The 23,716-nt window shown below is 34.3% G+C and overlaps 1 protein-coding gene across 3 annotated transcripts in view; it reads left to right on the forward strand.

Moving 5' to 3' along the window:
* Window positions 1-23,716, forward strand: part of LOC142344786 (uncharacterized) — a 188,127-nt gene that overhangs the window by 75,808 nt on the left and 88,603 nt on the right. For all 3 annotated transcript variants that reach the window (XM_075396725.1, XM_075396726.1, XM_075396727.1), the window contains exon 13: window positions 9,273-9,444. In XM_075396725.1, the coding sequence (XP_075252840.1) occupies window positions 9,273-9,444 (172 nt within the window). The remainder of the gene's footprint in view (window positions 1-9,272; window positions 9,445-23,716) is intronic.

Raw genomic sequence — 23,716 nt, forward strand, 5'->3', positions numbered from 1 at the left:
TGCGGCGTGAAATTTTTTCTCCCTAATTTTAAAGTAGAGTGAGAAAACAGTATTTGAACAAAAATGCGTTTTCTCGATTTTGATTATTTGTTCCAATTTGACTCCAATGTTTTTTTCCATTTTTATTGCTTTTCTAAATGGTTTTCCCAATCCGTTCATTGTGCACTCTTGTTATAATTATTTTTTAATCAACGAAATTTCATTGAATTGTATGTCAGCACTTGTCCTGCTTTGTTTTTGTTTCGTCGTCGAGATTTTTGTTACGACCATATGACGTCACAACCACTTCAAATCTGCTTTTTGTTCATTCGTTCATGCAATTTTAACCAAATTGCGTGCATGACATCATTTTCACTCTGATAGGAGCGAGTGTTTTGTTCATTCGCTTTAATTTTTTGTTCACACGTGACTTACCTCGCTCTCAAAAATAACGTTCTCACTCTGAAATTGACTCTGCTTCACTTTTAAGAGATAAAGTCAAGTGAGTGTATATCACTCTAATTGAAAGTTGTTTAAGAGCAGCTAATGGAAACAGCAATGAGTTATTCAGATTTCTAATAAAAATTTAACATTTCAGCCCTTAATGAAACGATTTAATTTATTTTTGTGTCTGTCTTTTTTTTTTACTTTTTGGACTGCCGAGCTACGAAGCTGTTGGGGCTATTTTCTGGCAACCTGCCAGCTATGTTTTTCGTCGTCTGACGCACTTTTTTGTTTTGCATTTATTCACACAGCAAAGCTGAAAATGACATCTTCTAAATAACTTCTTACTATCTTCATCGGTATTTGCTTGCGTGACTTCATTTCTCTTTATCTCTTGTTAAAGCCATTCGCGTGGTTGGATTTATTCCAGCAATTGCCGCTTCGGTTATGACTCTTTGACTATTTGACTATTTATGAATGTAATCTCGGTGTGTTTACCTGTTTAAGGCTAATTTCAAAGTTCTAAAACTTTTTATGATGGCAAAAAATATTACATTTGTTCACACAGCAAATCTGAAAAAGTCAAAGTTTTCTGAATGACTTCTCCTTTTTTAACGGCATTTGCGAGCTTGACGTGATTTCTCACTTTCTTTAGCCAAATTTTTATCTCATTTGCGTAATTGTTTTTTGATCATACGTGACTTACCTCAGTCAATAAAATGAATTTTGCACTTTAAAACTTGTTTACTTTGAATTGAGGTCAAAGGAACTCATGTGCAGTAAAGAACCCAGATGAAAAGGCTTCTGCGCAATGAATTTTATCAAGCTTTATTAATTGATCGCTGTTTTTTTTATAGATTTTTGGGCTGCGTCGATAACTTTTTCAACTTATATCTGTATCTGTTTCTATCTGTATTATACGGCACGTAAATCTATTCTTTCGCAGATATTCCGGCTATGTTTTTTTAATTCATCGTCCCTATTGATGATTTTTGCGACCTTACTTCTTAGAATTGACTTTTTCAATTTCAGTGATTTTTACTGTTTTGCAATCAAAGTTTGTGTACGTGACGTCATGTCTGCTTTTAGGTCAATTGCGTGACTTACCTCACTCAAACACTCAAAAAGACTTCTGAAATCACTTATGAGCTTTTAATTTTATGAATATTTTCTAGTTAAAGATCAATAGTGTGCATCCAAGTAGTGTCAAACTGCAAGTATTAGAGTATGACTTCTGAGGTGCCAAACTTTAAGTTTTGCTTCTGAAATCACTTATGAACTTTTATTTTTATGAACAATTTCTAGTTAAAGATCAATAGTGTGCATCCAAGTAGTGTCAAACTGCAAGTATTAGAGTATGACTTCTGAGGTGCCAAACTTTAAGTTTTGCTTCTGAAATCACTTATGAACTTTTATTTTTATGAAAAATTTCTAGTTAAAGATCAATAGTGTGCATCCAAGTATTAGTCTTGTTTTTGATTTCGAATATTAATTTTGATAAAGCTCCATTAGGGTTTTTCCCCCCAAATATTGCACGTGCATCTGGGGGGTGCAAATAATATGCGCCCACTAAGCTGAGGGGGCACAAATGGAAAAGATCCTAATTTTGAAGAGCCCTATTAGGGCTTTCTCCTTACAGAGCTTATGTGTCTCATAAAAACGACAGTCCGAAGCTAACCCAAAAAGTCTAGTTGTCTATTAAAGGACTGGACTGGTGACCGATCTGTCTATTTTATTTCCATAGTTGTTTCAATTCATGTAACGCCACAAGCGTCTTTCGCGGCTATTTTCCGGCAATTTGCAGGCTATGTTTTTTATTGCAAATGAGTATCTGTTTTCGACATATTTTTTGCGTTCTTCAGAATAGTTTATTTGGGATAATACTGGTATAAAATTTTGATATCGTCCTCAAATTGATCCTCATCAGTTAATAATAGCTAACGTCAGCCTCTGAAGCGGCAACTACTTAGGCGCTCTCATTTTTTAAAATTCGGTTTACCTTTTGATCGTTTTTCGTTTTACATAAGTCACGATTTTCACGTTTGACTTCTGGCTTACCTCACTCACTGTTTCAACTGAATGGATTCTAAATTCTTCCATTCATTGAATTACGCAATTTAGTGAATTCGGTCAATGTCAAAAGATCAAAATCAAAAGAAACGGGATAAACCGATAAAGCCCTGTCATTATTTCATAGTGCATTAGGTTATCAAATTTCATTAGAGCGATTGCCAGCTGATATTAATATTAAGCCTAATACCCTTTGGAAGCTGAAGTAAGTGAAGGTTTATAAACTGAGTTTCTAACTGAAACTGCACTCTGAATTAGAACAGTTTTTGAAACTTAAAAAAAAGTTTTTCAATTTCAATCTTCTCTTTTTCTGTTTCAATCCGGATGTGCGTCTAGCGCGTCAACGGCGGCTATTTTCCGACAACCCGCGGGATTTGTTCTTTTAATTTATTCGAGAAGTCATTACATATAAAAGAAAAATTAGGGGTCCTAAAACCGTGCCCTGAGGAACGCCATGGTTAATAACAGTTTGGCTAAAAAGTTGTCAATTTCAATTGGTTCTGATGTGTCAGATGTGAACTTTGAGAAATTGCTGGCTCCGAAGAAAGAATTCTGCTTTTAATAAAGTCTTATGCAAAATGGAGTTTAAAGCCTTTGCAGAGTTCCAAAATGGTTACTGCAGTTTTTTTATTAATAGCCGCCCTCATCTTCTCAGCCGGCTATTATAGCGCTCCTATTTTGACGAGTGAATTTTGAAGCAGGAAATAAAACGCGTGAAAAATTTTAGAGTGGTTTGGGTGATGAACAAAAGTGCAAAGGTGAGCGAAAATAGAGTGGTTTTTTGTTCATTCCGCTGTTTTCGAGAGAGCGAGAAATTGAGGTGTGAAAAAATTTTCTGTAAGCGAGCGAAATTTTGTGTTAACGTGCGGCTTTTTAAAGCCGTTTTTTGTTAAATTTTTTGGTTTAGAATTCTTATTATGATATTTTTTGATTTTTAAGGTTGATTTAATAGTGGTTTGTAGGTTTTTGGTCATTAATAAGAATTTTATACAATTTAGGGTTAGGGTGGTTTGCTGGTTTTTCAGCTATTTTGTTGAATTTTAGCAATTTTTGCGTTTTGTCTTGATATATTGCTTTGTATGGGCCTTTAATAGACGCATGTTAGTTACTGAGTCTTTAGATACCAAGTGATTACATTTTCTTAGGTTTTAAACGATTTTTTGTTAAGAAAAATGACAATAAACTGAAACATTTTTAATTATTCTTCTTAATTTTTTGCTGTTTTTCGCCTTTTTTTCTCAACTCAGAGAAGTTTCTTAGACTTTTCGGTTTTCCTATTGTTTTGGAAGTTTTTCAGTTTTCTTTTTGCTCCATTTAACGTTTTTTTGGCTCTATGTGCTCTTGTGAAATCAAAAAAGCTTAGTTTTTTAAGATTTCTTTCAAGTTGTTTTTAATGCTCTTTGTGTTCTTCAAGTGTTTATAGCATTTGGATTTGCCTATAGTCCAATTTAATTGTTTTCGATGCGTGTTGATGATTTTGATTTCAGTTTTGAGTCATTTTATTAACGATAATTGAGTAATTTTTTTGAAGATTTCCGCAAATTTTTGTGATTTTTTTTTGAATTTTTGCTGAAATCTTCTAATTCTGTTTTTTTTGCTACTTTTTAGTATTTTAGTTTTTGATAGGATCTTTTCGGGAGGTTTTAATGGAATATATTTAGAGCACTTTTCAATGACAGATATTACTAACTTTTCTAAATCTCTACTTTTTTTAATCAATTTTATTGGAGTGATCTTTGAAGCGGGAAATGAAACGCGTAACAAAATTTGGAGTGATTTTGGCGCTGAAAAAATCCGAAGAGTCGAGCGAAAAGGGAGTGGTTTTTGTTCATTCAGCTGTTTTTGAGAGAGCGAGAAACTGATGTCTTAAATAATTTTCTCTAAACGAGCGAATTTTCATTTTTTTTAAATACAGTTTTTTCCAACTTTTGATGGTTATGAAGTTTGATTATGATATTGTATTAGTTTTAGGCTTTTTTGATAGGAATTGACGTGTTCAAGTAGTTAATTTGAGTTTACTGCGAATTTAGAGGATTTTGATCAGTTTTGCTGATTTTTAGACGAAATTTAATGGTTTTTTGCCTGTTTTTTTGTTTTAATGCTTTAAGTGGGAATCGAATAGAAGCTTGTTACTCAAGATATTTTCGGTTACCGATTGACTAAAGTTGTCTTGGTATCAATTTTTTTTCTTGGGAAATTTGGTAGAAAAATTGAGAAATTTTAAACCATTTTTCTTTTTTTTTGAGTTTTCTCTTTTTTTAAATCTGAGAAGTTTCCTAGCCTATTATGACTTGCCCATTGTTTTGCGAACTATTCATTGCTCAAAGGAATTTTACTCCGTTTTATGCTTCCTTGTACTATTAAAAAAACTCATTAAGTTTTTCTAGTTTTCTTATTTTTCTTTTTTCTTTTTTTTTTCTTAGATAACAAGTGATTACATTTTCTTTGGTTATAAACGATTTTTTTTGTTAAGAAAAATGACAATAAGTTTCTTTTTTTCGCTTTACCCATTTTGCCGCTTTTTCGACATTTTGCGTGAAATCTTTTTGACTTCTCTAGGCTAGTTTCACTCTTCTGTCATTTTGCTCAAAGTCCTTTTAATCATCAGCTGCTCAGCAAAGCAATTCAAAATGAAGAGAGTCAGTATAAATAAATCAAAGTCAGAAATAGAAACGGGATAAACCCTTAAAGCCCATTTTTAGATGCCCGGTACTTGAACTTTGTTCTCATGCCCGGTACTTGAACTTAAGTTTTAGTTACTATCTGTAATGCTTATTGGTATTGATACTAGACCCTGTAGCCTCTCACTGAGAGACAGGAGTATGTTCAATTACGAAATGACATCAAAATATATCGCCCTGAAAATTGTTTTTATACAAAAATCAATTTTTGTTGATATTTTCTCTTCTTTCAATCCCAATAGAGTTATGGGAATCAACGGCGGCTATTTGCCGGCAATCTGCCGGGTATGTTCATTATCAAAACTCTCAATTACTGTTCCTGTGAAAGATAGTATAACGTCTATTGACATTTTTTTTGTTCTCAAAACCAAATTGTTCCCGGCTTAGTTATCTTTTAGGTTGATATAGTCATTTGGATAGCAAGTGTTGGAAACAATCACTCAAAAAATAAAGGTTTTGCAACGGTAGTTATAACTGAAATAGGGCGATAGTTAGTCAAAATGGTTTTTCGTCCTTTCCTGTGAACTTTTGTTAAATGAGCGTGTTGAAAAACAATTGGGAGAACAAAAGTGCAACTGCGATCATTCAAAATGCTTTTCAACTGCGTTTTATTTGCATACTTTCTAGTTTTCACAGTACAAGCATTGGCAAATCCTGCACTCGGTATCGGTGATTTTCGTATTATCTATGTTATCGAAAACATTGCGTCACAGTTGTGTGTTGATGAGGTACGACAGTCTGCTAGCGCTATATATTCAGCAAATTTGTCAGCATAAAATTTTTAAGAATTGGTCTCGGCCAATCTCCTGCCTCTGAATAATTGTTGCTTTTTATGCATGTAGGTGTGTCAATACTTGTTGAGTTGTCCTAGTCTCGAAGCAAAATTCTCGAAGCAGTTTTTTGTTTTCTTTTTTTTTTTTGTAGAATGGATCAACGTTGTGGCAATCAGAAAATAAAATGTTGTTAGTTGTTGAATATGCACTGGATGTTTCCGATCTGAATTTGTCAAGAAACAAGTTTTTGCACTGAGTGTACGAGATATTTATCTTTTTCCTAGTTTTTTAGTTTTTCTAATAACTGTTCCCCAATTTCAAATACTCAAAAAAATAGCAGCTAATTTACCCTCAGTTCTACGTTTTAATTTGAAATTTTTGGATCCCGAACACCTAGACCTCTTTGAACGCCCGTTTTATGTGATAGGTTTTCGTTTATGAAAAAAAATGTTCGTTGCATAAATTAACTGAAGTTTGTTGCTGTTCTGTTATCGAATCTCAGTTACTATGAGAATTGTACCCTTGTCTATTTGCTGAAAAAGATTTGAGAAACTTCATATTTATTTTTAATGCTAAGTTCATTAATTAAAAGAATATTCCATCATTTTTGAAGATGCACAGCATTTGATCTATAGTTGATAGCTCTCCTGTATCAAAGGTTCCAGAATTTTTTGACGTCTGCAGAAAAGTTTACTTTTATTTTGATTAACAAACAATCAGCATAGCGAAAAGCCGTTGAAATACGAAAAGTTATTTTTTTCATACACTGATAGTCAATTATTTTGAGATGTGAAGGGACCAATTCGAGCTGGACTAATAGTTAGTTGTGATCAAGAGACGAGAACTTATAAATGTAATTACTCCGCCTGAAACTTCAATCCTAAACTTTAATCAAGAAGAAAGTTAAAAGAAGAAAATGTTGAAAAATGTTTTCGCTATACTGATGATTTCTGATTCCTATTCCTAATCGTGTTTTCATAATTTAGCTTGACTGACATTCCTGGTCGCTCTGAAAATTTGGCATTCTGTTGGTTTTTAGTGACGAAATGGGAGTGTTCCTCTGAATTTTCACTTTGCCTTGTATTATTCAATAAACGTGCTGCTCCTGCGCGGATAATGTAAGCAGAAGAGTACATAAGCAACTTGTTGCGTTTTCGTTCTATCTTTGCTTTTGTCTTGCACTCTGTATTTCCTTGCGATTTCGTATCGTTCTGGTTTCTTTTAATCAAATTCCTGATCTACAGGTTGAAAGGGATTTGGATTTTTCTGAGAACCGTTGCGTGCTGTTCAGCGCACTTCCTCAAATTGCATTACTTACAATCAAGCTTTTTGTCACTTTAAATTGTCGTTTTCGATTTGCGGGCTCAAAGAATTCTCAATTTTTTAAATCCAGAGATTAGGCGGCTTTTTGATTTTGAAAATTTTCAATTGAATCCTCTTTCCATTTCTGTTTTTAGTGTAAATTCTTCGAGCGTACAAGTTTTTTTCCAAAAAGGGCGTAGCACATGCGCCAGCTCAATTTTTTGTGACAGGCGAAAGGACTTTGTGATATACTCCGTTGGTAGTGATAAAAGCGGCTGTAGCTCAGATCACCAAAGAAAGCCCCTGTTACCGCCTAGATTCGAACCTACGACTGCAACGCCTGTTTTGGAATTAGCCTGTACACCAAAAAGAGCACTCTCTACTCTCTTTCCTGGAGTTCTTTTTTTATCGTATTCGATTCCTCCATTAATTATGTGTTTCAACGGAACTATAATTTAATTACTTGCAAGTTTCTCGGAATGAAATTTCTTTTAATAGTTTCTAAATACGTAATAAGACGCGAATGTCTACAAAACCTTATCGGTTAGTTCATAGCTACGCTAATTTGGATCCCATGATGCATGCTGCGTATTCGCTACCGTCTTTGTGACAAGTTCTCTTAATTACATTTGAAAAGTAAGTTAGTTACATTTGAAAACACAAATTTCATAATAAAATAGTTTGGCACAGAATTACCGCTTCAGCGTTTACTCAGCCAAATTATTTGTTCCTGCAAAATTGTCCTGTGGAAGGAAACTTAAGACAAGTAGAATCTTAAGACAAGTGAAATAGCATTTTCTCCGCAGAATCAAGCTCTTGGGGTTGCTATCTTGATTGACAGAAAAGGATTTCGGGTTTGCACTTTTTTTTGTGTCAGAGAACTTTTAAGCTGCTTCAATTGGTGTGAGGGGATTTAGATGCATGTCATAGCACATTATCAAACATTATGTTATAGAATTTTGTCATATGGAGAACCATATGGAGAAATAAATCAAGTCGTTCATTGGAGACAAAGATATTATAGCCCCCCCCCCCCCCCCCCCACTATTATGCTATAATTACCATGTTTTTTTTGGTTGGAGGGGGGTTCAGGTTATCTGACCACTATTATGGGGGGCTATAATGGGAAAGACCCAGATTTTGAACTAATGTCCATTCCTGAATCGCCTCTGTACACATCTGAATTCGTTCTCTTCTATTCCTTTGAACAGCGTTGATAATTCCTACTTTGACGAGCAAGATGTTATAGAAAATGTATTCTATTACGCCTGATAGTACAAGCACGGGGCAAAAATGCGTTTCAGAAGCAAGGTTTCGAACCCCTCTAGAATATTGTATAAATTGTGCGACAGATCCCTTCTTTACACAGTAGTCCCTCTGGTGCTGCAAGTCACTAAATAACGGGGAAGAGAGCGATACATAGAAAGCGTATGAGTGAAAAGCTTACGAGCTGACTTAAGTTGATTTTTCTGGCTATTGGACAGTAATTTCAGAAAATTTACGTGATGGTATGTGAACTAATTTAATTGAAATGCTCACACCTGCAATATTTGAACCGTCAAGGACTGGAGTTGAGTTTCGGTGCTAATGAAAAGCCTAAATTCATATTCTGCCACTATCCTACCATTTGACTGACCGCGATTTGTGGTTTCTCCTTTCGAATGTCAACAAGAAAATTTGCGTTCAATTCGACGATTACTTCCAAATCAAAACTGAAAGCCACCAACTTGCGATGTGGCATTCGGGAGAGTTTGATATTTTGACGGATGAGAGTTGTAGAAAGAAACAAATGCATGAATCCATTTTTTCGCAACTCAAACTAAAGCGATAATTCGGAAATGCCTCTTAGATTTTATAGGAGCTTTTGAAATTAATTATGAATAAAATAAGGGAGTCAAATGAGTGCTGTAAAAATACTGAATTTTTGAAAATAAACGTTAAGTTTGGAAGCCCACCTTTATCCGAAATTCGCCTGTTAAGATGAGAATTTTACGTATATTCTGTTATGAGTAATCTGTTTCAGAGACTTTTTCGAGCCAGTTCCAGCACCAGCCCAGTAAACAAGGTGCTTTCTGTATAGTCACTCCAGATGAAGTTGGACGATCTGCGTATCACTGCACTGATCTCTGTCATCAGATTGTCATTGAAATCTGGAATCCAACCACAGTTGGGGTTGAAATCACCCCCAAAATCAGGTTGGTGCAAATGTATCGAATTTGATGCTCTACTTCTCTTCACAGCATAATTGATCTATGTACAAAACAGAAAAAAAAGCTAGAATCGAACCTGCCAATCGTTGGAGAGCAATTCGTCCCGAGATTAGGTTGTGTTCCGTTTATATCAACCGGCCATTCAAGTCTTTTTTGTTGTTAACAGTCTTTCTGTGCTGATAGATAACTTGTTGCGGCTGCCTTCTCAAAGCGCCTCCTTTGGCATATCTTGCTCACTGATAACGAAAACAAGAGATATACAACGGAATTATAATCGACTGAAAGACAATAGTAGGTTGTCCATAGTTTGCCGCTTGGGATATTGTTCCAGAAAAAGTAAACTACAAACTTCGAGACTTTGTAGTTTTGGCAGGTTTTTCTCAAAGTTAATATGTTAAACTGTCGTAGGAAATAAGAACGTGCGCAAGTAGGACGTGAGCAAGTAATTTGCGTTTTATATCTAATATTGAAATGAGGAAAATTTTAGTCTTCAACTTTTGAAAACTTTTGTACGAAATGTCGAGCGTTTTGTCATATTTTAGTGAAGCTGTATTGTCAGCAAAAAAGCGTGTATAACAGAACTTATCACTCTTGGGATTAATGCACTTATCACTCTTGGGATATTGAACTGATTTTTTTTCTCATGTTTGCATTTGTTTTTCTCGTTTCTGCCGAGCCTGGCTTTTTCATGCCTCCAGGTTACTTTCTTTGGTTTTGTCTAGAAAACAAAATGGTTTTGAGATATATATATTAATTCTAACTCGAATGCTATGTCACCATGTTTAAGCTCCTAGTCTTCACATGTTTTAAAGCCCCTTAAACATGCAACATAGCGTTATGCATGCATTTTGAGCGCCATATGCGAGGTGGATTCGAACCGGGGTCTGCTGAGTTCGATCACGGTATAAAAACGTTCGCAAACCACTAGGCTAAATCCCTTGCTGTTAAGCATCTATTAATTCAACGTCGACAAGAGAGTCACTGAACACCATGCGCCATATTATTTTGCATGCATTTTGAAAAAGGTCAACGACCGAAAGACCGTGGATGCAAAAAAAGGTCAATGACGAAAAGTTACCTATGCCGTAAAGGTCAATGAACGATTAGCCGTGGATGCAAAAATGGGTCATTGACCGAAAAGCTGGCAATGTCCGAAAACCTGCCTTTGCCAAAAAGGTCAACGACCGAAAAACTGTGGATGCAAAAATAGGTCAATGACTGAAAACCTGCTTATAAAAAATTATTCCATCGCCGAAAAATTTGTCACAAGAAATCAGTCCTTAAATGAGATGTGCGTTGCATTACAGATATTGACAGAATGAATATTCTTTAAATAAAAGTCTAAAATGAATTCGAAGATGAAAAATTGTCCATTCAAATGATAAGAAAATGATAAAGAAATTTTAATCACATATATATAAATACAACACGGTCAAGATTTTTTGTAGCTTTTTTAATTTCTCAATAAAGATTATTGCGATTTCCGTTTTCTTTCTTGTCTTTTTCTGTATCTTTTCCCTTTCGTTTTTCTTTTTCTTTCTATTTTTTTTCTTTTTCGCTCTTTTTTCTCGCCCTCTCTTTTGTTTTCCATTCTTTCTTTTCTGTCTTTTCTTTCTTTTGTCTTTTTCTTTTCTATCTTTCTTTCTCTCTCTTTGTTTTCTGTTCTTTCTATCGGTCTTTCTTTTTCTCATTCTTTTTCTCTTTGTTCCTCTTCCGCTTGTCTTTAGTTTTTCGTATCTTTTTTTTTCTTTCTGTTCTTCTCGTTTGCTTTTCTCTTTTCTTCAGTCGTTCTTTTCTCTGTTGCTTTTTTTCTCTCTTTCTCTTATCTCTTTCTTTTCTCTCTTTTCTGTTTTTCCTTTCTGTTTTTTTGTTTTTCTTTTCTCTTTCTATTAGATTTTTTTTGTTGTTTTTCGTCTGTCTGTCTATTCTCTTCTTTCTTTTCTCTCTTTCGATTATCTCTTGCTTTTCATTCTCTTTTCTGTGTTTCCTGTCTGTCTTTTTGTCTTTCTTTTCTCTTTCCTTTGTTTTTTTCTCTTCCGTCTTCTTTTCTCTCTTTCGTTTCTGTCTCTTGTCGCCCTTCTGTTTCTTTCATTTCTCTTTCTCTTCGTTTTTTCTGTTTTTTTCTGTCTGTCTGTTCTCTTCTTTCTCTTCTCTCCTTCGTTTATCTCCTTCTTTTCTCTTGTTTTTCTCTTTTCTGTTTTTCCTGTCTGTTTTTTCTGTCTTTTCATTTCTCTTTGTCTTTTCTCTCTTTCGTTGACTTTTCTCTCTTCTCAGTCTTTCTTTCCCTTTCTTTTGTCTGTTTCTTTTCTTTTTCTCATTCATTTTTTTCTTCCGCTTTTTTAGATGCTCGCATGTTTTTTCTTTTCTGTTCTTCTCTTGCTTTTCTCTTCTCTTCAGTCGTTGTTTTCTCTGTTGCTTTTTTTCTGTCTTTCTCTTCTCTCTCTTTTCTCGTTTCTTCTGTTTTTCCTTTCTGTTTTTCCTTGTTTCTTCCTTTTCTCTTTCTATTCGATTTTTTGTTGTTTTTCGTCTGTCTGTCTATTCTCTTCTTTCCTTTCTCTCTTTCGATTATCTCTTGCTTTTCATTCTCTTTTCTGTGTTTCCTGTCTGTCTTTTTGTCTTTCTTTTCTCTTTCCTTTGTTTTTTTCTCTTCCGTCTTCTTTTCTCACTTTCGTTTCTGTCTCTTGTCTCCCTTCTGTTTCTTTCTTTTCTCTTTCTATTCGCTTTTCTCTGTTTTTCCTGTCTGTGTTTTCTGTCTTTTCATTTGTCTTTGTCTTTTCTCTCTTTGGTTACTCTGACTTTTCTCTCTTCTCAGTCTTTCTTTCCCTTTCTTTTGTGTTTCTTTTTCTTTTTCTTTTCATTCTTTTTTTCTTCCGCTTCTCTTTAGTTGCTCAAATCTTTTTTCATTTGTTTTTCTTTTTGCCTTTCTCTTTCTTTTCTGACGGGCTTTTTTCTTTTGCTTTTTTCTGTCTTTCTTCTCTTGCTTTTCGTATTTCCTCTTTCGCTCTTTCTTTTCTCTCCCCTCTCTTTGGCTTTTCTTTCTTTCTTTTCTCTTCCATTTCTGTCTTTTCTCTTTTGTCTTTGTCTTTTCTATCTTGCTTTCGCTTTCTCTCTTTCTTTTCTGTTCTTTTTATCTGTCTTTCTTGTTCTGATTCTTTTTTCTCTTTGTTCCACTTCTATTTATTTTTTTTTCATTTTTCTTTTCTTTTGCTTTTCTCCTTTTCTGTTGTTCCTTCCTTCTGTTTCTTTCTTCTCTTTCTATTCGTTTTTGTTTTCGTCTGTCTGTCTACTCTCTTCTTTCGATTATCTCTTGCTTTTCTCTCTTCTTTTTCTTTCTCTTTTCTGTTTTTCCTGTCTGTCTTTCTTTTTCCCTTTTGTTTTTTTCTCTTCCGTCTTTCTTTTCTCCCTTCTTTTTTTTCTCTTTCTATTCGCTTTTTTCCTGTTTTATTCTGTCTGTCTGTTCTCTTCTTTCTTTTCTCTCTTTCGTTTATCTCTTATTTCTCTCTATTGCTTTTCTCTCTCTCTCTTTTCTGTATTTACTGTCTGTCTTTTTTGTCTGTATTTTTTCTTTCGTTCGTTTTTTCTCTATCGTCTGTCTTTTCTCGCATTCTTTTCTGTGTTTCTTTTCTCCCTTCTGTTTCTTTCGTTTTTCCTGCTTCTCTCTTTTTTTTCTTCTGTCTGTCTGTTCTCTTCTTTCTTTTCTCTCTTTTGTTGTTCTCTTGCTTTTCTCTCTCTTTTCTGTATTTTCTGTCTGCCTTTCCTGTCTTTCCTTTGTCTTTGTTCATTCTGTTTCCTCTTTTTGTCTTTCTTTTCTTTCCTTTCTTTCTTTTCTTCTGCTTTTCTCTTTTTTCTCTTGCTTTTCTCTCTTTCTTTTCTGTCTTTGGTCTCTTTTCTGTTCTTTCCTGCTTTTTTTCTCTAGCGTTTTTTTTCTGTCTTTGTTTTTTCTCTCTCTCTCTCTTCTCTTTCTTTTCTGTCTTTTCATTTGTCTGTCTTTTCATTCTTTCGTTTCTGTCTTTTCTCTCTTTTATCTGTCGTTTTAATTTTTTCTATTGTCCCTTTCTTTTCTGTCTTTCTTTTGTGTCTTTCTTTTCTCTTTCTATTTTCTCTCCTTCTTTTTACTGCTTTTTTCTCTTTTTTTCTCTCTTTCGCTTTGCTCTTTCTTTTTTTTCTGTATATCTTTTCTCTCTTTCCGTTTTGTTTTTATCTGTATATCTTTTCTCTCTTTCGCTCTTTTCCCTCACCCTTTCTCTTTAGTTTTTATTTCTTTTCTCTATTTCTTTTGTGTCTCCTATTTTTTGTCTTTATCTTTTCTGTATTTCTGTCTTTTCTGTTCTTTTTTATCTGTCTTTCTTTTTCTCATTAATTTTTCTCTTGCGTTCCTTTTTAGCTACTCTTTAGTTTCTCGTCTCTTTTTTCCCTTCTTTTTTGCTTTTTCTCTGTTGTCTTTCTTTTCTCCTTTTTCTTTATTTTCTCTTTCTATTCCTTTTCCAGTTTTCTTCTGTCTGTCTTTTCTCTTCTATCTTTTTTCTCTTTTGTTTATCTCTTGCTTTTCTGTCTTGCTTCTCTCGCTTTTCAGTATTTCCTGTCTGTCTTTCTTTTGTCCTTTTCTGTTCCGTCTTTCTTTTCTCGTTTTTTTTCTCTTCATTTTTCTTTTCTGATTCTTTTCGCCCTCTTTTGTTCGTCTCTCTCGTTTCTCACCAGTTTCTCGTTCTTTCTCATTTGTCTCCCTTCTCTCTCGCTTTTCTTTCTTTTCTGTGTTTCGTTTCTGTTTTTCTTTTTCCCTCTTTTTTCTGTCCTTCTTTTCTGCCTTTCCTTTTTTCGTCTTTTGTCTTACTTTTGTCTCTTTATTTTGCGTCTTCCGTCTCTTTTCTCTTCTTTTGCCTCTTTTTTCTCTTGTTTTTTCTCGCTCTCTTTTCTGTTTTTCTATTTTTTGTGCCTTTCTTCCGCTTTTTCTTTTCTTGCTGTTCTCTTTCTTCTTTATCTTCGTTTCGTTTTCTTTCCTCTGTATTGTTTCTTTTTCTTTTTTCTGGATTTTTCTCTCTCCATTTGTATCTGCTTTTCTCTTCTTTTTCTTTTTTCCTTCTTTTCTGATTTGGTTTTCTCGCTTTCTTTTCTCTCCTTATCTTTATTTTTTTCGTTTCGCTGCCTTTCTATACTTTCTGTCTTTTTCTCTCCTTTTCTCTTCTTTTCACTTTCTTTTTCGTTTTTGTCTATCTTTTTATCTTCTTTACTCTTTCTTTGCTGTCCTTTCTTTTTGCTTTCTTTTCTGTCTTGGTTTTCTCTCTCTTGTCTTTCGTTTCTGTATTTCTTTGCTCTTCCCTCTTTATTTTGTGTTCTTTTTGTTTTTGCCTGCCTGCCTTTCCTCTCTTTTGTTTATTTACTTTCTCCTTTTTTTACCTTCTATTCTCTGTTTTTCTGTTCTTCTCGTTTTTTACCTTTCTCTCCTATTCTTCTCTTTCGTTCCTCTTTTAGGTTTTCTCTTAGTTTTTTTGTTATTTTCTCTTTCCTTTCTGTTTTTTCTGTGTATCTAGTTTCTCTCGTCAGCCCTTCTTCTGTTTTTTCTCTCTTTTTTGTCTGTCTTGCTTTTCATTTCTTTTCTCTCTATCTCATTCTTTTCTGCCTTTCTTGTTTTTTCTTTCATTTCTCTCCTGCTTCTCACTTTCGTTTTCTGAATTGCTTTTCGCTTTCATTTCTCCGTTTGTCTTCATTTATGTTTTTTTCCTTTTCATTTGTCTGCCTTTTATTTTCTGTCTTTTTTCTTTTTTCTCTCTCTTGTTATTTCTCTTTCCTTTCGGTCTTTTTTCAGTCTCTTTTCTATTTTGTTTTTCTCCTTCGTTTCGCTTTCTTTTCTCTTTTCTTTCCTTCTTTTTTATCTCTTGCTTTTCTCGTTCTTTTCTGTCTTTGTTCTCTCACTTGCTTTCCTCTTTCTTCGCTTTTCTCTTTTGTGTCTTTTTTTCTGTCTTCTCTTTTTCCCTCTCTCTTTTCTGCTCTTTTCTCCTCCTTACTTCTCTCTTTTTTCTATTCTTTTTTCTGCCTTTCTCTGTTTTGTTTTTTTTTCTCATTTTTTTCATTTTCTCTTTTTCTCTTCCGTTCTTTTTTGTCTTTCTCATTCTTCTCTCTTTTGTTCCTCTTTGGTTCCTGTCTTTCGTTTTTTTCAGATTTTCTTTTCTCTATTTTTTTCCTTTCTCTTGAGTTTCTTTTGCTTTTCTGCCTTTCTTCTCTTTCTTTTCTCCCTTTTTTCTGTGTTGCTTTTCTCTTTTTTCTCTCTATCGTTTTCGTCTCTCTTGTCCCTCTCTTTCTTTCCTTTCTTCTGTTCTTCTTTTTTTTCTTTTCTGTTGTTTCTTTTTCTTTTCTCTTCTTTTTCTTCTGCCTTCTTTTTTTCTTTCTTCTGTCTTTGGTTTCTTTCTCTTTGTATCTTTTTTTCTGTTTCTTCGGTTTCTTTCTCTTTTCCCTGTATCGTTTTTTTCTGTTTTCTGTCTTTTTTCTCTTTTTTTCTCTTTTCTCTTTCTTCTCTTCTGTTCTTTGGTTTTCTCTTCTTTTCTTTTTTGCTTTTCTCTGTGTCTTTTCTCTTTGTTTTTCTGTTTCTTTTCTCTCTTTTTTCTTGTGCTTTTTTCTGTATTTCTTTCTGTCTTTCTTCTCTCCTTTTCTCTAGCTTTTCTCTTTTTTCTCTTTTGCTTTTCTTTTTTTGCTTTTCTTTTCTTTCATTTCTGTCTTTCGTTTCTCGATATCTTTTCTCTTTCTTTTGTCTTGGTTTCCTTTTTTTCCGTTTCTTTTTCTCTTTTCCCACTTTCATTTATCTTTTTTGCGTTTCGTTTCTCTGTCTTTTCTCTTCTTTTTTTTCTGTTTTCTCCTTTTCTCTCTTTTGTTTATCTCTTCCCTGTTCTTTTTTTATTCGTTCGTTTACTCTCTTTCCTCTGTTTTTCTCTTTCATTTCTTCGTTCTCTTTTCTCTTTCGTTTGTTTAAGCTCCGTATCGCTGCATGTTATAACCGCTCCTTAAACATGCAGCCTAACGTAGAACATGAGTTACACTATGCCACCATGTAGAATATTGTTATCTGTACAAGTCTTAGATCTTTACGCTCCTTAAATATGCAAAATGGTAAAAGCAGAAAACGTGGTTGGACAAAAAATTGTTGGTACTTAGGGTAATATACTCAAGCCAAAAACGTCAGTGACGAAACGTAATGCCTATTGCTTTTGAACGAGGGGCATAGGTTCCAGCCCCAGGTGGTGCAAAAAAATCTGATTTTTTAACCTTCTATCTTTTCTTTTAATGATTTTCGTGTGATGCTTTTGTGGGCCTGCAAGTTAATAGTTTAAAATAATCAAATTACAATGAAGTCTGGAGAATTTTTTCCTCATTTTTTGTCTGAGAGACATTTTGTTTAAAGTTGTTTACATTTCATTGGGATCCTTTATCAACTTAATAAACGTTTTGAAGATATCAACACCAATAACGTTTGAAGAATTTTCAGAGTTTTTGCCCTTTTCTTTTATGTCAAACAAGGATTCTGCCAGCAGTCAAAATTTCGTTTTTCCTGTTTTTGCGTTTTTCATATTGTTTTCTGTCAATGGCGATTTTTTTAACTGACAATACAATGGTTTCCAATAACTACAATATCAAAGTATCTAAAATTTGAATGCAAATTAATATTTTTTCTGAGCTTTTTCGAAACGTTTGTCTTTGACTTGTGATACTCAATTGATCTTCGGGTCAGATCAGTCTTTTTAAGTTTTTTATTCCCTGGGAATTGTATTTCAGGACTTCTTAGGCTTCTTTTTTTATTTCGTTACCTTTCCATTTTATCGCGCATCATGAAGTCGAATAGCAGCTTTTTCAGTGAATTTTATCAGTCAGCAGCTGATTGTTTTAAGTGACGTCATCTGTTGCCAGAGTGATATCAAGCTTTAGGTCATTCATGTGCAGTTTTTATCAAAACTGACGTACCTCACTCAGATTGACTTTTGCCTTTCATTTATTGAATTTGGTTTTTTTTATTTTAGTATATAAACCCTTTATAAAGAGTATTAGTGCTCTCATAAATGCGTTAGCATTTAGATCTATATAGGAAAATTTTCTTCCTGTCAACTTTTATGTTTTTGTGGCAGATCTTTTGAATTTAGTATCAATTGTAGCTTCTTACCTGGGGGTCGCAGCAGTCAATTTTGCAGTTTTTGTCTGGAAATCTTCCTCCTGTTTTATCATTGTTAGTGCTAATACCATTTACGTACTAATTACGTTTTTTAAGTGGCTTGAATTTGGGTTTTCATTCTCAGTTTTTGAACTGCTAGTTTTTTGCCTTTGCGTTTAATACAACAAGTTTAGCTGCTGCAAAAATTCTTTATTAATTTGAGCTACGTATGTAGCAATTGGTCTAGTTCGTTTAGTTTTTTTTTTTTCATTGAACCAGAGTACTGGCTTTCTGCGATCAGGTTTTCAAAGTTGATTAGAGCTATTGCTATGTGACATTGGTTTTCACTTGAATTTCTTTCAGTTAATAAGCTCAGTTAAGTTTAGTTTTAGATTCTAACAGGAACTGCTCACCAAATTAGAACACATTGACGTTTAGTAAAAAAAAATCTATCACTTTCTGTCTTTTTTTCCGCTCAATGCCGATCTGCGGTAAGCATGCCAATTGCGACTATTTTCCAGCAATTCGCCGGCTATGTTTGCTATTACTGTACCGGTTAAATATTTTCAAGTGCCTGATAAAGGAAAGTTTTTGTCAGCAACTTCTTGAATGTTCGAAGAAAATTTTTTACATTTTTTATCTGACTGTTTTTTTATGGTCAATTTTTAATTGGAGGCTATGGATCTGAAAAGACCGAGGGCACGAGTTATTCCAGTCTCTAAATGTACGAATAGTTTTTGAACTTATGAGGAGGCCTAATCTCATGGGGTAAAGGGCAATTTCGTGACTTCAGGATCACCCCTCATTTATCTTGCCTAGCAGTGACGCTAGCCTCCTTATGTTTAATCTAGCTTCTATCAAACCCAGCCCCGCTTCCCTGTGGTTTGAGAGCAGTTAAGTTCCAAGTCAGCCTCTTATTTTTGTTTCTAGTTCAGGATCATCGGAATCTACAAAGACACCTAAACAACTCTTATTTTTTATCGATGCAATTAGTTCAAGATGTATTTTGAGTACGTTTTTTATTGGATGAAGTGCTGTTATTACCTTGATAGATTTTTTTTGTTTTGATATCAAGAAGTGTGATCAACTCAAAGGGACAGTTGTTGCCTGCTTTCTCCGATTACCACAGAATCGAGACAGAGGGACACTTTATGCTGGACCCAAACGAAAAGAGTTTTCTCACAGTAGTGTGCCGGAGCTACCAACCTGGAGAGTGCCTTACCAGCTTGGACATCTTTTTTGAATAATGGAAACGGCTGGAAAGTTACATTAGACATTTCGTTAACCCCTTTTTCTTCGAACCTTGTGTGCCATTCCAATAAGTCGCACTGTCTTGTTTTTAATCGGAAGCGTCAACCGGGGTATTAATTAATTGGGCTGTTAAGTAGCCGCCATCAGCCTTTCAAAGGCTATTATTTAGTCGATCTCCTTTTAACGACTCGTATAGGAATAATTTTCGTCTATTGGGTTTTCTGTTTTTAAGACTGGGCGAGCAGTTATGGTGGTCTATTTTTCATCGGTGGTGTTGTTCTGAAACAGGATGTAAACTTCAATGGCAACGTGCAAAAATTGAGATTTTTTAAAACAAAAATTGAAAGCGGAGAGAATAAAGGTGTTCCGTACCAAAATTTGAAAGAGAGCGAGAAGTGTAGTTGCGCTAAGCGGGCAAACTTTTTGATCACGTATGGTTTTTAAATCATTTTCTAATTGCCGCCCTCATTTTCTCAGCCAGCTATTACTGCGCGCATAATTTTTTCTTAAATTTAAACCAAAGTTTGAACTTTATTGAGGTACTGTTTTTATACGGCTCTAAAGGAGTATGGCCTCAGCGTCATCTTTTAATTGCTCTCGAACGAATTTGAAACGATCATTGTAGACGTGTTGGTCTTTTTAAACAAAATTTTCGATTGGCCGCTTTAACTTTTCGAGTGACTTTTGCTACCTTGACTTTTTAAACTTGTGTGATTAATAGCCGCCTCAGCTTCTCAGCCGTCTATTATAGCACTACTAATTTTTTTTTACAATCAAAGAATTTGAATTGTATTGGTGCGCTGACTTTTTTTAAAGATCATCTGTTCACGTTTTTTTCCCGCTTTTTCACGTCAGTGAGAAGTCAAATTATAGTGGTGATTTTGGTCACACTGAAATAGTAAAGGGAGCGACACGTCGAGTAGGTTTGAGGTGTGATTTTTTCAAAATACCTTTAAAGTGGAGTGAGAAATTGGTGTTTGAACAATTTGGCGGTTTTTGAGATGCATTTTTTCAGGTGCGTCACTCTGACTTCTGTTTTCAGAGTTTCCTCTGGTTCAGTGCTTTTAAGACGATACATGTGTTCTAATTGCGTGCGCTTGAATTCATTAAGGGGAAGCTAAAACTTTTTATAACTTTGCAACTATTTATTGTCATAAAATATTGGTGAATTTTATATTTTGCCCCCTTTTTTAAATTTATTTGTTTTCTTATCACTTAGTATCATCACTGACAGGCCTGATTTGTTGCTAATAAGGCACGAAAGAACCTAATTAATGGCTTGAATTGAAAGCTAGTGGTTTTCATGACTTTGACGCAACTTTTTCTCAAAAATTTTGAGAGAGGTTTTGAGTTCTGCAAGTATTTATTGTACTTTTTGATGTCTTATCATTTTATCTCATTTGGGTCAGATCTGTAATGCTGCTAATAGAGATTAAGTTTATCGATATAATCAGTTTCGTTCAAAGCTAGTGCTTTCTTTGACTTTGACACTAATTGTTTTCAATAATAAATTTTTTGAGTTTTTATTTTCAACTTTGTCTTTTTCACTCTTAGTCTCATTATTGACAGGTCTCATTAGTTGTTTAAAAATGCTTTGATTAAAGCAAGTTTTTTTGGTTCATAGCTATTGCTCTTTGTGACTTATAAACTTGTTCGTTTTTTGAAAAATCTTAGCGATTTTTTTAAGCTTTGCTAGTATTTGTTGTATTTATCGCTGTCTTACTTATCACTTAATCTCATTGATGACAGGTCTCAACGGTGGTCATTGATCTCAATTGAACTTTTTAATTGGACTCAATTAATTGATGTAATTGTGTACTTCAGTAGCTCTTACGTTCTGTGACTTTTATACTAAGTGTTTTCAAGAAGTTTCAGAAGTTTTTAGTGAAATTTTGGTTATTATTGTCTTATGTAATATTAGTGAGAGGACTCGTCGACATTTAATGTCAGATTTCTGTTGAGAAAAAGAACATCATAGTTGGCAGGTTGAGGTCATAACAGTTGTTTTGATGTTGATTCTGTTTTTTCAAAAGATAAAAATTGAATTAGTCTTGCTTATTTTTGTTGTTCTTGCGTTGTTTTATTGCTTTGTCTTATTACTAACAGCTTTCATTTACCTTTTAAAGCGGAGTCAATGATTGTAAGTTCATTAATAAATGCAATTCTTTGAATTGCTTTTCAAGACTTGTCCTGCTATGTTTTACGTCGTCGAGTAAAAATTTTTCACTTTTCCCAGCTTGTTCAACATTTTCACAGCTTGTTCAACATTTTGCGTGAAATATTCTTCACTTCCTTAGGCTAGTTTCACTCTTCTCTCATTCTTCTTAGAGTGCTTTTAAACAGCAGTTTCTCAGCACATCAATTCAAACTGAACAGAATCAGTATCAAAAAACGAAATCAGAAATAGAAACGGGATAAACCCATAAAGCCCAATTTTAGATGTCCGTTACTCTAACTTTGTACTTAGTGACCATCTCGAATGTTTATCGGTATTGATACGAGCCCTCTCAACTGCGAAACAGGAGTACGTTCAGATACATATTGACATCAAAATAGTTTGCTTTTTAAAATTGTTGGTTTAAAAATCGTTTCACTAAATTTTTTCTTCTTTCAATCCCAATCTTAATTATGGGAATCAACGACGGCTATTTTCCAGCAATCTGCCGGGTATGTTATAAGTTTTTCTCTCAAAAACAGGTGTCAGCAGCTGATCTCAAGTGGTGGCAATTTACTACTAAAAGCTCAATGAAAATTGCGCCTAAAGTGGTGTATTTTTTTAATTCAAATTTTGATTGGTGGTTATAGTGGTGTAATAACCTGTAATGACGTCATTTGAAGCCCGCTTTGTGACTTTAGTACCCACATCCCCGACGGAAGCAGACTGCAATAGATTAATAGATTAGAGCTCCCACTAGCCGAGCGCAATCCTTCCGATACTTGTCAGATATGTTTTTGATTGAGTTTTGTTGTATATTTTAAACAGGATGCGAAATTCGTGAAAACAATTTTTTTAGATCAACTTGCTGAATAGTTGAGAGATGGAAGTAGTTTTCTGTTCATGACGCCAATTGAGAGAGAGCAGGGAAAGTAGGTGTTAAAAAATTTCCATTAGGCGAGTGTTATTTTGAGCTGCTGCGGCTTTTTGAAGCAGTTTTTTAGTCTTTACTCCAAGTTTATCAGTCAAAGGTGTTTTTTACCAACACTCTAAATTTACAATTGTGAGTTTAGAATCATCATTGAATCTGAAATGAATATTACACTTTAAGTCTCAATTTTCGGCCGTTTTTACGATTTTGCTCGTTTTAAGCTTTTTCAGCATTTATGGCGTTCTTCAATTTTTGTTAGCCTTTGTGCAGTTTTCTGGTTAAAATCAGTTGATCGTTTGGTTGTCTCCTAATTGGATTGATATTTGTTTCGAGTTGTTTTTGTTTAGTTAAATCGAGAATGTTTTGGCATTTTATTGTTCTAACTGTTATTTTTCGTTTTTCAATTTTTAATTAAGAGCAGTTCTGTTGGCGTTGCTGTAGGAAGTGACACTTCAAAGCTAGACAGGGACCTTTTTTCACTGAAACATATAATACATATTTTTTTAGTTTTTTCGTATATTTTAAAATTGTTTTGCTCTCTCCCAACTATTGGGTGGGTGACTGATCTAGAAAAGATGTTATTCAAAATGCTACTCGAATAATTGTTGGGAAATTGCACTTTATCTTTTTGTAGAGAATTCCTTTTGAATTCTATATAGCATTTTTTTGAATTGCTCTCATGAAGGCTTCAAGCAAATACTGTAAACGTTCAGCTGTACACTACTGTCAGCAGCCGAAGTGGCGGCAGTTCACTGATAAATGAAAATTGCGCAAAAATTGGTGCAATTTTTTGAATTGTTATTAGTGGTTATAGTGGTATTGTGATAACCTCTAATGACATCATTTGAAGCCCTCATTTGTGAATTTATTTACCCCCATCCCGGCGAACAGGCTGCAATAAGTTAGAGCTTCCACTAGTCGTTCGAGAGCAATTCTTTGGGCGATAGTCGGTTATTTTGCATTTTGTCCTTTGTCAACTTTCCTGTTCTTCTTTAAGAACTGGTTACATTGTCTGTCAATTGGTAATAAGTTTTTTTTCACAAGCAGTTTTCGGGAGTCGCAACTTTATTGGCCTTTGCGTTAAATCTATGACTGCGTTAAATCTGTGATTAGAGCGATTGCTAGCTGAAATAAGTATTAAGCTTAATACCCTTCAATTTAGAAGCTGAATTATGTATAGGTTTAGAATCTAACTGAAACTGCACACTGAGTTTGAACAATTTTTGAAACTTCGGAAAAAAATTTGTCAATTTCAATCTTTTTTATTTTTCTGTTTCAATCCCGATTTGCGTCTAGCGTGTCAGAGGCGGCTATTTTCCGACAATCTGCCGGCTATGTTTAAAGACTTGTTGCATTAAGCCATGAAATTTCCTTGGAGTATACTGCTATTTGCTAGTAGTTTTAAGTTTATTGTCCTCCAATTTTGAGGTTGAATTTGCCATATTTACTGAATCTAATGAAACTTTTAGAAACAGACTAGGCTCTCGTCAGCTTTTGTCCATTTTTCTTTTACTTTTTCGATTACAAGTTCGGTCAGTGGGGTCAACGGCGGCCGTTTTCCGGCAATCTGCCGGTCATTTTTTCTTCTTTCCTGTGATAGCCGTCGCCTGTAATTGGGCAAGACAATATTATCACACAAGCACACGCATTCCGGATACGATTTAGTATGACGACTACACAAAAATATGCAAATTTGAATTGGGATCTTAAAAATTTGAATTAAATTTGAAGCTTTGTAAAATGAAGCAACTAGTGATGTCTAAGCTGAATGTGGCAGAAGTGTACATGG

This window comes from Convolutriloba macropyga, chromosome 8 (genome assembly GCF_964194025.1).
Source record: "Convolutriloba macropyga chromosome 8, txConMacr16.3, whole genome shotgun sequence".
Taxonomy (NCBI): domain Eukaryota; kingdom Metazoa; phylum Xenacoelomorpha; order Acoela; family Convolutidae; genus Convolutriloba; species Convolutriloba macropyga.